Here is a 12,309-nt window from a genome sequence, read left to right on the forward strand (position 1 = left end):
CAAGCAATCTAGAATCGGATGATCTTAACATCTGGGAGGATTATAAAGTGTCACCAAATAAACATCCTCACTGGCAAATCTGTGTATGTAATTAAGAGCAAACAATGATGATTTCAATACTATGTAATACTGATCAGGTAACCAATGCAGTGAGGACAGAACAGGGGTAATGTATTTCTTCTGGTAAGGGTAACATTACGGGCTGATGTATTTTGCAATTTTTTCAACTGTGAAAGTTGAGATTGTGGCAGGTGAAACAGAAGTGCATTACCAGTCAAGTCTATGGGATATGAGGGCATTATTATTATTTTTTTGTTGCTGAATGAGTTAAATACTTGCCAATAATGCCTAAATCACATAACTGACACCACATGGATTTAGAAACGGCAGAGATCTTTGGTCAATTCCACGACATGACATTCAGATATTTTAGTTTTATAATTCAAACCATCACACAGTGGAATTGGCAGTCTCCAAAAGATCTTAATTGAGTTTATCAGACACACTTAAGTATCAGTAATGTACACATAAAATTTTATTGGAATCTATCAAGTGGTTGTTGAGAAATTGCATTTTTTTGCGAGCGTAACAGACAGGACACTAAATGGAAAAGGCATTTTAACCGACTTATGATTATGAAAATTCCTGTGAAGTTTGGGATAAAATGCACCTAGTTTTGGTTTTGATTAAACCTTAAGGTGACACTTTATGCATAAAGTCATATTTTAGCATGTTCAGTTTTTAACTGTTCATTCTTTTTAAACCCGTTGACGATGAGTGCCAAGTATACTTGGGCAGGTGCCTATGGGAAATGCATGTTCTAGCAAAATCAAACCGTCCTCAACGGGTTAATAGTTTAAAATAGTGCATAACGGACATGACACTTTCAGTGCAACGGACATGACAGTTTTGTCCACTTTTTGTAAGCTAACAGATTTTTTTAATTTTTTATAACAAGGTATGGCAGATATTTAATTAAGTGTGGACATTAAATAATGTCCACACTTAATTAGTTACAAACTCAAATATTGAAATGCCGTATCATCCTCAAGCAATTGAAACTGATCACTACCCTGTTTCACTGGGCCACAGTGTTATACAACTGTATTTGCCACTTGTCTAATCTGAGGTGTCATGTCCGTTACGCCATTTACAGGAAAACTAGACGTGGTATAGAAAAATGGTTCCTACATATGCAAGGGGATTCAATCCTAACATAGAAAATGAATTTGCAGAACTTCACACAAATTTCCTGTTGGCTATGAAAACTCATAAAGTAGTAAAAAATGTAATGGATATGACACTTCTAATGTTATAGAAATCACACTAGTTTGAGGATCAATGGGACAGAAACTGATGAATGCTATGAAAATTGGTTGTGATTTCCATTGATATACAATGGACTACAATTTAAAAGCTGAACAAGACCTCTAGAACATATATGGCCTTCTTTAGAGAATAAACTCTTAAAAAAATAACCAAATTTTTGTGTCATTGCAATACATCATATAATATTTTCCCTGACTGAAATGAATACCAAATTTTGTCATGACAAATATGTGACTACTGGAAAATAATTGTTACTTTTTGAGAATATTTGTGAACTGAAGTGAAACTTGAAACTTCATTTTTTTCACTAAAGTGAACATTTCTCATGAAATGCCCCTGAACAGACATAGACATTGTAGTTCAGTAATCAAATAATACTCCAAGACTTCTACATGATTATGATGGAATAATAACCACATCATTGTCAACCTTTAGAGAAGGAAGACTGACCTTGTCTAGGAGAACTATAGAGCCAATAAACAACAATTCTTACTTGTACCTGGCATGATGATGGTAGATGTTGACAACATCTAATAATTTTGCAATCTATGTAAAACTTAGAGAGATAATACGTATAAGTGGTTATTTTTGCGAGGGTTTAATTTTCGCGAATCACAGTTGGATCGCGAATTTAACAACACGCAAAAATGTTGCCATACTCTAGACTAACAATACATGCAAGATAGCGCCGGTGTCAATTCACGAAATCAACATCTCGCGAAAATGTCTGTCACCTTTTAATTCGCAAAAATATCTGTATGTGAAAATAACAGCTTATACAGTAACTACTCCCTCGTGAACCTAGTCCAATCCCAACAGTGGTACCGTACTGCAGAGCCAGTGTAGTGCATGCATTTAGTAGGCACTTGAAAAAGTATCATGGGCTTAGCCAAAGTGCTGGCATAACACAAGTTCCTTTTCTCTGCACAAATTGAGAGTGCACAACAAGCAGTAAAAGTATTGATCCCCCCCCCCTCCCAAATGAAGTATATCTCAGCTAAACAATGAAACTAGTGCAGAGGTCTGAAAAGCTACAAAGTTTGCACAAAATGAAAATTGATCAGAAATGAACACTTCAAATGTTCGATTAAATCAGGAACCATTCTGTGTAGTTTTTTTTTTCAAGGCAAAGACTAAGGAGACAAGAATATGAGCAACTAACATTCTGTTCAATTTGTAAGCTTTATGATGCACTAAGATAAAAGAAAACCAAAAACAAACACGTCGATGTAGGGCAATTTGTCAATCAGTTGCAATGAAAACATCTCGACGGAAGAATTTCATGAATTTGAAAAACACCTACTATTCAGCTACACTGCTTGATTTTAGAATACAGTGAAAAAATAGATGGGATAAAACACATATTGAAATCTTATAGAGGAACTTAATAATATTGGTTAAAATTTCTTCAATAATGCCATCACTGTCAAAGACATGCATAAACACAAGCAAAGTATTTGAGAAGTGCCACCAATATCCTGCAACAGCTGTCCTCCAATAAAAAGAAAATGGTGAATCAGTGTATTTATACAATGGAAATCTTACAAAATTCTCTGAACAAAGAAATCCTGACAATGTGATCAACATATTACTATCCCAGTGTGTCAAACATGTGGTCAATTGATGTATACAGGCATCTTGCTTGCATTTAACTCTAAACTGAAGATAACTAGATTCATATCAAATGATGAGATTGTATGAAAGAAGAAATGGGTTTTTGGAGAATGGCACTACATCTTGATAACAGACTTTCCCTGTTCTTCTTCAGCCTTGGATATCAAGTCTGCTGCTGCCTTGTCCATGTCCTGTTTACGCACATAAGTATAAACAGCAGAACCGCCCAGAACCATGATGTTGCTGCCCCACCACAGTGATGTCTTGATTTGATGGAAGTAAGACACTGCTAGGATTGTCTGTGCACAAGCTTTGGCTGTCCCACTGATATTGTGTGTGAGTGGGCTGGTCACTTTGATCTGCAGTCCAGTAACATAACCTATGGCAAAGCCAAAGAGACCACTTATTGACATCATGATCCAGAAGTGGAGGCTGCCCAGATGTTCGAAGTGGTGTACAATGGTGAACTCACCATTAAGAAGCATGAGTGGAATGAAGAGAACAACGGCATTGAGATTGTTGTAGAACATAAGGCGCCAGATGTTGTTCTCAACTACATTGAGCATCTTCTTGGTGTAGATGGAGTTGAGGGAGACACAGAGGCTGGCCAGAACACCAAACAGGACTCCTACATATGACAGGGTTCCTGTTATGAAAGGGACACAAAACTAAACGTTACAACAAGATTTTCAGATGCATGAACATATGTACAACCCCCAGCAAACAAAAACATGCTATACCTTGCCATTTCTGGCCAGTGAATTTGCTGAAAATGAAATTAATAGGTGATCTGTGAAAGCTCACAAATTACCTTGTTTCTGTACAAATTCTTTCTTTATTTCCTTCTTTTGGTACAAAAACTTGTTAACAGCTTATCTCTACCAGCACAAGCTCTTGAAACTTGTAGCACAAAGGTCTCATGAATTCAGATGCCATAACTTTGTTATCTATGCGATCACTCAACCTTGACATAATTTTGACATTTTCTGAATCACATTAAGGGCGGTGTGTTGGTTCAGTCAGGAGCACATCTTCCTCACAATCCTAAGGACCCGGGTTCAAACCCGAATCTGGACTGAGCAATGTTGTGTGTAATCATACCGTCCCCTCTAGCAAGAGGCAAAACACTCTGTCCCTTGGAAAGGACATATAATGGAGGTCCCGTGTATGAGAGAGTCACAACTCATGCACATAAAAGATCCCATCTCATTCATTCATCACAAAGAGCAGGGTGATTAACCCAGTGAAGTGGTCACACCTCACAACCAACTGGACCCCATGGAAGACCAGCTTAGTGTAGCTGAATATGGGCAATCCAGCCATCTTCTCAGATGGAAATGAACAAGCAAACAAATAATTCTCTCTTCTATGTAAACATAATTTTACAATGAAAACTGGCAAATACATATTTCATGTAATTCTCTATATCTTAGTTTGAACTAGAAATGTCACTATGGCGACTGGTATGCCTCCGCCATAATGCATAATTCTCCCAGTAGGTCTATAGTACATGTGGACAATGTGTGATGACAGTTTCACATAATTGGCAAAATATTAAAATGACATGTTTGTCACAAATGTGTTGACTGTTCACCTTCCTTGACCTGCAATGTAGGTTTAACTGGATGAATGGGAGAGCATGTATTTGGGAATTTGAGGACTTTTACTTGACATTGACCCCTTTTTATAAGTTTATACATTATTTTTCAAGGTATGGAGAAAAAGTGCAATTTCTGTATTGAACAGTAAATTGTTACCATTTTCTCATGGCCTTTGGCTCTTGACATTTGACTCTAAGACCCTAAAGTTCCTAAGAGAATCACTGTCAGGCAGAACATGCATAAATAAGTACGAAGTTTCAAGACAACTTGAGCCACTTCCAATATGGAGGAAGAAGTAAAGTTCAGCACTTTCACTTGATCTTTGACCCTCTGACATTTGACCTCTTTGGCAAAGAGACTTCCCAGAGAATCTCTATTGGGTAATATATATATATATATATATACACCAAGTTAAATGAAAAAAAAAAATCCTGCAGGCATTGCATAACTATGAGGGAAATAGTCAAATTTTGAAGAGTTGACCTTGACCTTTGACCCCCAAATTCCCTAGATAATCACTGCCAGTCAATACATGCATATACTATGTTCTATGAAGATACCTTGAACCATTTCTAAGATATGGAGAAAAAAAGTAAAATTTTAACATTTTCACTTGACCTTTGACCTCATGATCTGAAACTCTGACCAGAGAATCTTAAATGAGTAGTACATGTATACACTACACTAAAGTTCAAGACAATATCTTCAGGCATTGCATAGATATGGGGGAAATGATGACATAAATGGTATCCCGGGGCTACCAAATAAAAATCAGCCATTTTGTTGAATTTTTAATTTTTTTAAAAAGGTTGTACCCTGGGTGCCAAAAAGAGGAAATTATTTTGGTGCTGGAGATAGTGCGCGCTAGCCACTGCACTGCACTAAAGCACACGCTAGTGGTATCGCAGCTTCCATGCACGCATAGTATAACATGCAGTGGCATGGGAATGCAATGTACACGCACACACAGTGCATGCATTTTTCTCTGGCTGTCCTCGAGTGGACGTGAGGTGGCGCTACACAACATGGTTACCAGATACACCGGGGTAACGCGTGATGCATCAAATAGTGAAATTTTGACCTTAAAGGGAACGCAAACCCAAAGAGCAATGTGGATTGAGTAAAAGCATTAACATCAGTAGAACACATCAGTGAAATTCTGAGGAAAATCGGACAATCGATGCAAAAGTTATGAATTTTTAAAGTTTTGGTGTTGGAACCGCTGGATGAGGAGACTACTAGAGGTTATGACGTATGAGTGGACAACATAAGAAAATATAATAGGAATTCCAAAAAAAAAATTACTTTTCTAGCAAAATGAAAGAGTACTTGACTAAGGCCAAAGAAAAAAAACTGTTGCATTGGCGTAACCCGCCCGACCCTAAAAATTCCGCCGACCCCATGTTTTTTTATTATTTTTTTTGCTATCGATATCAAATATCTTGTTGATTGCGATCGCGATCGCACAAACCCGGAAGTGGAAACGGCTCTGGGGATATCGGATGTACGAGGGAGAGATCTAGCATTCAGACTGCGAAGTATTGTACACAGTTTTGCCATAGGTTTCTTGTGTGAAGAACTTACACGAATCTGTATATGTGGGACTGTAATAGAGATCGCCGTGTGCGATGAAAAGATCGTACATATGGGTCAATTTGCATCTATCTTATCTAAGTCAAAATAATAAAATATGAAGTGAAAACATTCAGGATAGGGATTTCAACATCTTTAAATTCTGTGAAGGGGTATAACTCCAGTAATATCGGCCTCATAAATGATTTGTACAATAGATGAACACAGCACATTCGGTTCAGCAGTTGTAACTGTTTACTGAGCTGAGCACCAGTTATACACGTAAAATGCAGGTAGCAAAAAAAAAAAAAAAAAAAAAAAAAAATCCGCCCGACCGACCCTATTTGAAAATCTCATGTTACGCCAATGCAACAATTTTTTTTTTTTGGCCTAACCACTTTTAGAAAGCAAGGGGAATAATTGCTACCACTAACATATGTCAGTATCAAGTTGATGGAATGTGTAATTTTCATGAAAAATGAATTTTTATTGAATTCCCATTATATTTTCTTTGTATTGTAGTCCACTCATACGTCATAACCTCTAGTAGCCTCCTTACCCAGCAGTTCCAACACCAAAACTTTAAAAATTCATAACTTTTGCATCGATTGCCCGATTTTCCTCAAACTTTCACTGATGTGTTCTACAAATGTTGCTGCTTTCACTCAACCCACATTGCTCTTTGGGTTTGCGTTCCCTTTAAGCATGTGCACCCTAAAGTTGATAGGCACAACTTCACCCCCTTATACACATACATGCCAAGTTTCATTAGGATGCCTTAAAAGGTTTTTAGTTACGCTGTCCACAAAATTGATTACGGAAGGATGGATGGACCGACGGACAACCCGAAAACATAATGCCTCCGGCACCACTTCATGGCAGAGGCATAAAAACTGCACTTATTCCCATGTATATATGTTTGCGCAAAATTTGAAAATGCTCCAATCAACTTACAAATCATTTTGCATACCTTTCAAACCTTTTTGAGCATCTTCAAATTTTGTGCAGTCATTGGTGCATATATGCAAGTTGGTAAGGCAAAAATTAAAATGTTGCATGGAAACAGCTTTTAATTTCATAGATAATGTTTCTACCAAATTTCAATTCTATTCCAGTTGATATAACATAAGGGCCTGTTAAAATTGAAATTTCAAGCATGTGTGAATGGTAATACACAGTGTAAAAATACAAGACAAGTGCCAAAATGTCTCAACCCTTTGCGTAGAAAAAATTCATGTTTTTCTAAATCCTGGAAGGTCATTGACCCCGCCTATGACCTTTAATCTTGCAGTGACCTTCAACTCCCCTAGGGACATTTACCAGCCAAGTTTGGTTACAAACGGACATATGGATCAAAATTAATGAACCGTAATAAAAACGCACCGTAAAAACTTAACATTGGGCCCTAAAAGTCCATTGACCGTCTGTGACCTTTGACCTTGTAATGAACTTCATCTCCCCAAGGGACATCTACATTCCAAGTTTGGCCACAAATGGACAGAGGGATAAAAAATTATGAGCCATAATTGAAACGCGCCGTAAAACTTAACATAGGGCCCTAAAAATTCGCTGACCCCTGTCTGTGACCTTTGACCTTGTGGTGATCTTGGACACCCAAGGGACATCTACCATGCAAGTTTGCTCACAAACGGACATAGGGATCAAAAGTTTTGAGCCATAATCAAAATGCACCGTGAAAACTTAACATCGGGCCCTTAAAGTTCGTTGACCCCTGTCTGTGACCTTTGACTTTGTGGTGACCTTCAACTTCTCAAGGGACATCTAGTTTCCAAGTTTGGTCACAAACAGACATACACAAAACTAGAAATGTCGCTATGGCGACTGGTATGCCTCCTCCATAATGCATGGTTCTCCGAATAGGTCTATAGCACATTTTGATGAGTTGACCTTGACCTTTGACCCCTGACCTGTGACCCATGACCCCTAAATTCCCTACATGATCACTGCCAGTCAGTACATGCTACTAAGTTCCATGAAGATACATTGAAATATTTGTGAGATATGGAGAAAAAAGTGAAATTTTAACATTTTCACTTGACCTTTGACCTCATGATCCAAACTCTCTCTGAGGAATCTTTATTTGGTAGTTCATGTATACACCAAGTTTCAAGAAAATACCTCCAGGCATTGCAGAGATATAGGGGGAATAGTGAAATTTGGAGCATTTGACCTTGACCTTTTGACCTTGAGCATGTGCACCCAAAAATTGATAGGCACAACTTCGCCCACTCATACATATACATGCCAAGTTTCAGTAGGAGACCTCTAACTTTTTTTTTAGATACACTGTCCACAAAATTTATTACCGACGGACGGACGGACGGACGGACAGACAACCCGAAAACGTAATGCCTCTGGTGACACTTCGTGGCGGAGGCATAAAAAGTTACGAGCCATTATCAAAACGCGACATAAAAACTAAACACTGGGCGTTAAATTTCATTGACCTCTGCTTGTGCCCGGTACTAGAAGCCTTTTTAAGGTATTAGCCCACATTTGTAAACCTGCAGCAATTGGTCTCATAGTTAGCATGGAGTTTGGGTATGATTGCAGTAACACCTGTGCAAAATTTCGTTCCAATTAGTCCATTACTTTCATAAAAATAAATGAAAATGCACCGTAATCCGTATGCATGCGTATAACGCTCGCTAGCTCCGGTCCACGTACGTGTTACATGTACAGTGTACGTAGCTATAGCCCGCGCTCGTAATTCGATTTTGGGTCGGGTTGACCCGGTTTGAAAATTGATTTTAAAACGATGATTTTCTCTCTTTTATCGAATGGTATAGACAAAGAGCGAAAGGTGAGGTATGGTACTGTTATAACTTGTACTTGAAGTCATATTGGACCTGTTTTATGCAGTTTTGATTTTCGTGGGTTTGCAAATGTGGGCTAGTACCTTTAAAATAAGGAAACTTAAATATGTTTGTTGAATAGTTTGATGTAAGGAGACTGGGGCGGAGGGGGGGGGGATCAAAACGTAAAAAATTGATTTATTTTGTTTTTGGTTCCAATGGTCAGATATCAGCTAATTCCCATAATTTGATATAATGTGCTTTTTCATGTTAGCTTAAAAAAAAAAAGTGATGTGCATACTTTAATTTGTTCCGGCAGAGAATTCTAAATATGCGGTCTGTGGTGTCGAATAGATCTATGAGCAACAATTAGCTTTGGGTTATTCAGATGAATGCCATTGCAATGACGAATGGAAATAGGAGTATTCTTTGCTATCTGAGATGAAAGTATCATAGAAGAAAGGTAGTAAATTGTTGCTGTATTTAAACACAAAGATAGCGAATTGATAGATATGAAAATCATTTACTTTTTATATTTTCAGTCGTTTAAAAAGAGGATCAGGTGGGCTAAATAAAGTGAATGTGTACAAATTCGGACGGCCTTTTTTCTGCAAATGAAAAATAAATCAATTTTGGATTTATTACAGTTGCCCCATACAATATCACAATAACTGATATGCAGTAGAAAAAAAATGTACAAAATTAAAAGAACGTTCTTTGTCAAAAATTGGTTTCAACCCATAGAGTTTGGCAATCACTTTCGAAATCGAAGTACATACTTTTTGAATATGTTCATTCCAAGTCAAAGTTGAATCCAGAATGAAACCTAAGAACTTGGTGTATTTCTTTTCACTAATAAGTACACTGTCAATAAAGATATCTATTTTGTGATTGATACGGGATTGAGGGATCTCAAAGTGCATAAAACAGGTCTTGAGGGCTCTCAAAGTGCATAAAACAGGTCTTATCTACATTCAATGACAACTTATTGCACTTGTACCACAGATATACCTTGGACAATTCGGTATTCAGAGTGTTGATAAGAGTATTAATACATTTGTTTGAATAAAATATATTTGTGTCGTCTGCAAATAATATGAAATGAAGAAGATGTGATGAATTAATATCATATATATATATATATAGAGAGAGAGAGAGAATAGGTCCGAGGATTGATCCCCGGGGCAGAGCAAATAATATGGGAATAAGAAGTTTTAGACTGAAACAAAACAAATGGCTTCTGATTAAAAAGATAACTTTTAGATCAGGAAAGAACTATACCTCTTACACCTAATTTGGATGATTTTAAAATTAAAAATTTGATGATCAATTGTATCAAAAGCTTCACTTAAATAAAAAAAAACACCTCTAATTATATGTTCTTTATTACACAAATTGTTAATAATCTCATCACATGATTGTATAAAGCATACTCGCTTGAGTATGCCTTCCTAGAACCAAATTGATTCGGAATAAGATTATCAATAAAAAATGTATATAAACGATCATAAACTAATATTTCAAGAATTTTGGCTAAAACGGGAAGGAAATGGGGAGATAATTTTTTTTTTTTTTACTTCAGCAGGGTTATCCTTTTTAAATATAGGAATTAGCAATTTTCATGGCATCTGGAAAAGTTCCTGTAATAAACAAAAGATTGAAAATATGTTTCAATGGGAAAACAATATTAAAAAAAGTAAAAAAAAAAAAAAAAAAACCCTATCAAGTCAGGCAGGGGGGGTACCAGATTTTCATTTGCCACTCCTTTGACCTTTATCCAATTTCAACCAAATTTGGTGACTATTCCTAAAATCTTATTGCGAACATTTTGATATATAATTTAGCTATATTTGATATTGTTGATTGCCATGGCAACCATAAACTGACAACCATGTCAGTCAGATTTTGCACATTTTTCTGTTCCGATTTCAATCAATATTAAGAGTATGAAATGGGCATTTCTTAGCTGAAATTTGCTGAAGAAGCAAAATGTGAATTAATTATGGCCCTGAAACGTTTTTCCTATTATTTCCTTTGTTTTTATGTGACAAAGACATGAAACAATATATATAATAGAGATAACAGAAAACAACAGTATTTTCCAAAGATTGCCCTCTGTTTTGTATCATTTTGATTCCTCCACCCAAATTATGCCTGTAATATCATTTGTTTTGTTGTACCTATCTTAAACAATGCATCACAGGTCTCATAATATATTTCTTAATGTTGTTATGAATAGCGCCATGTGGGGACCTTGAAAATTGAATTGAATTGCATTGAATTGAAAAGGTGTTTTATTGATCAATATCTTTCGCAGCCCGGAGGCTGAATTACAGACATTGTTAACAAATGGCCATGTATACATTAAAAATACTCACAAATTACAGTGTGGCAATGAAAAAAAATATATAAAACAACAAAGGGTCAATCCTATTCATCTTAACCATTGCACAATTAGATTAACATATATTTCAACTATAGCAAATAATGAGATTTGACTTGAACATCATTTGTGGCAAATATGAAAATGATTGATCTTTAATAAGGCATGTACATGTATACTGGGGATAAAGAAACTATACAGAAAAATCATGTTTTTAGCATATTTCCTATGTATTTCTTTATATTTTGGTAAATAGTGCCCTCTATGGGTGACCTTGAAAAATGTCAAATGAGTGGTCATGTATGAGTATGAGTTGCTCTACCTATGTGCCAAATATGATACATCAACCAATAACAAAGTTATATAGGGGGCACAATGTACCCCGCCCCCCTTGGGTCTGGGAAGGATCGATTCAATTCAATTCAATTCAAAATGATTTTATTTCCATATACAGTAATAACTAGAAATGTTGCTATGGCGACTGGTATGCCTCCGCCATAATGCATGGTTCTCCGAATAGGTCTACAGCACAATGTCTTGACAATGTGTGATGACAGTTTCACATAACTGGCAAAATATTAAAATGACAGGTTTGTCAAAAATGCATTGAGTGTTCACTTTCCTTGAACTAGGTTTATTTGGATGAATGACTGTACTGTCTAAGAGTGTAGGTATTTGAGGATTTGGGGATTTGAGGATTTGTACCCAACTTTTGACCCTTTAATAATATAAAGAAGAAGTGAAATTTAGCACTTTCACTTGACTTTTGACCTTTGACCTTTTGGCAAGAAACTTCCAAGAGACTCTATTGGGTAATACATGTATACATTAAGTTTCAATAAAAAATCCTGCAGGCATTGCATAGATAAGAAACAATGACATTTTGATGAGTTGCCCTTTGACCTTGACCTATGATCCCTGACCCCTAAATTCCCTACATGATCACTTCCAGTCAGTACATGCATATACTAGGTTCCATTAAAATACCTTGAAA

At 36.5% G+C, this 12,309-nt stretch overlaps 1 protein-coding gene across 1 annotated transcript in view; it reads right to left on the bottom strand.

The window, feature by feature from the left end:
• Window positions 1–2,623: 2,623 nt before the first annotated feature.
• LOC140240605 (GDP-fucose transporter 1-like) overlaps window positions 2,624–12,309 on the bottom strand; it is a 118,618-nt gene continuing 108,932 nt past the window's right edge. The window contains exon 6 of the mRNA XM_072320366.1: window positions 2,624–3,589. Coding sequence (XP_072176467.1) covers window positions 3,060–3,589 — 530 coding nt within the window. The 3' untranslated portion in view covers window positions 2,624–3,059. The remainder of the gene's footprint in view (window positions 3,590–12,309) is intronic.

The sequence above is a fragment of the Diadema setosum genome, chromosome 2, assembly GCF_964275005.1.
Source record: "Diadema setosum chromosome 2, eeDiaSeto1, whole genome shotgun sequence".
Classification (NCBI taxonomy): domain Eukaryota; kingdom Metazoa; phylum Echinodermata; class Echinoidea; order Diadematoida; family Diadematidae; genus Diadema; species Diadema setosum.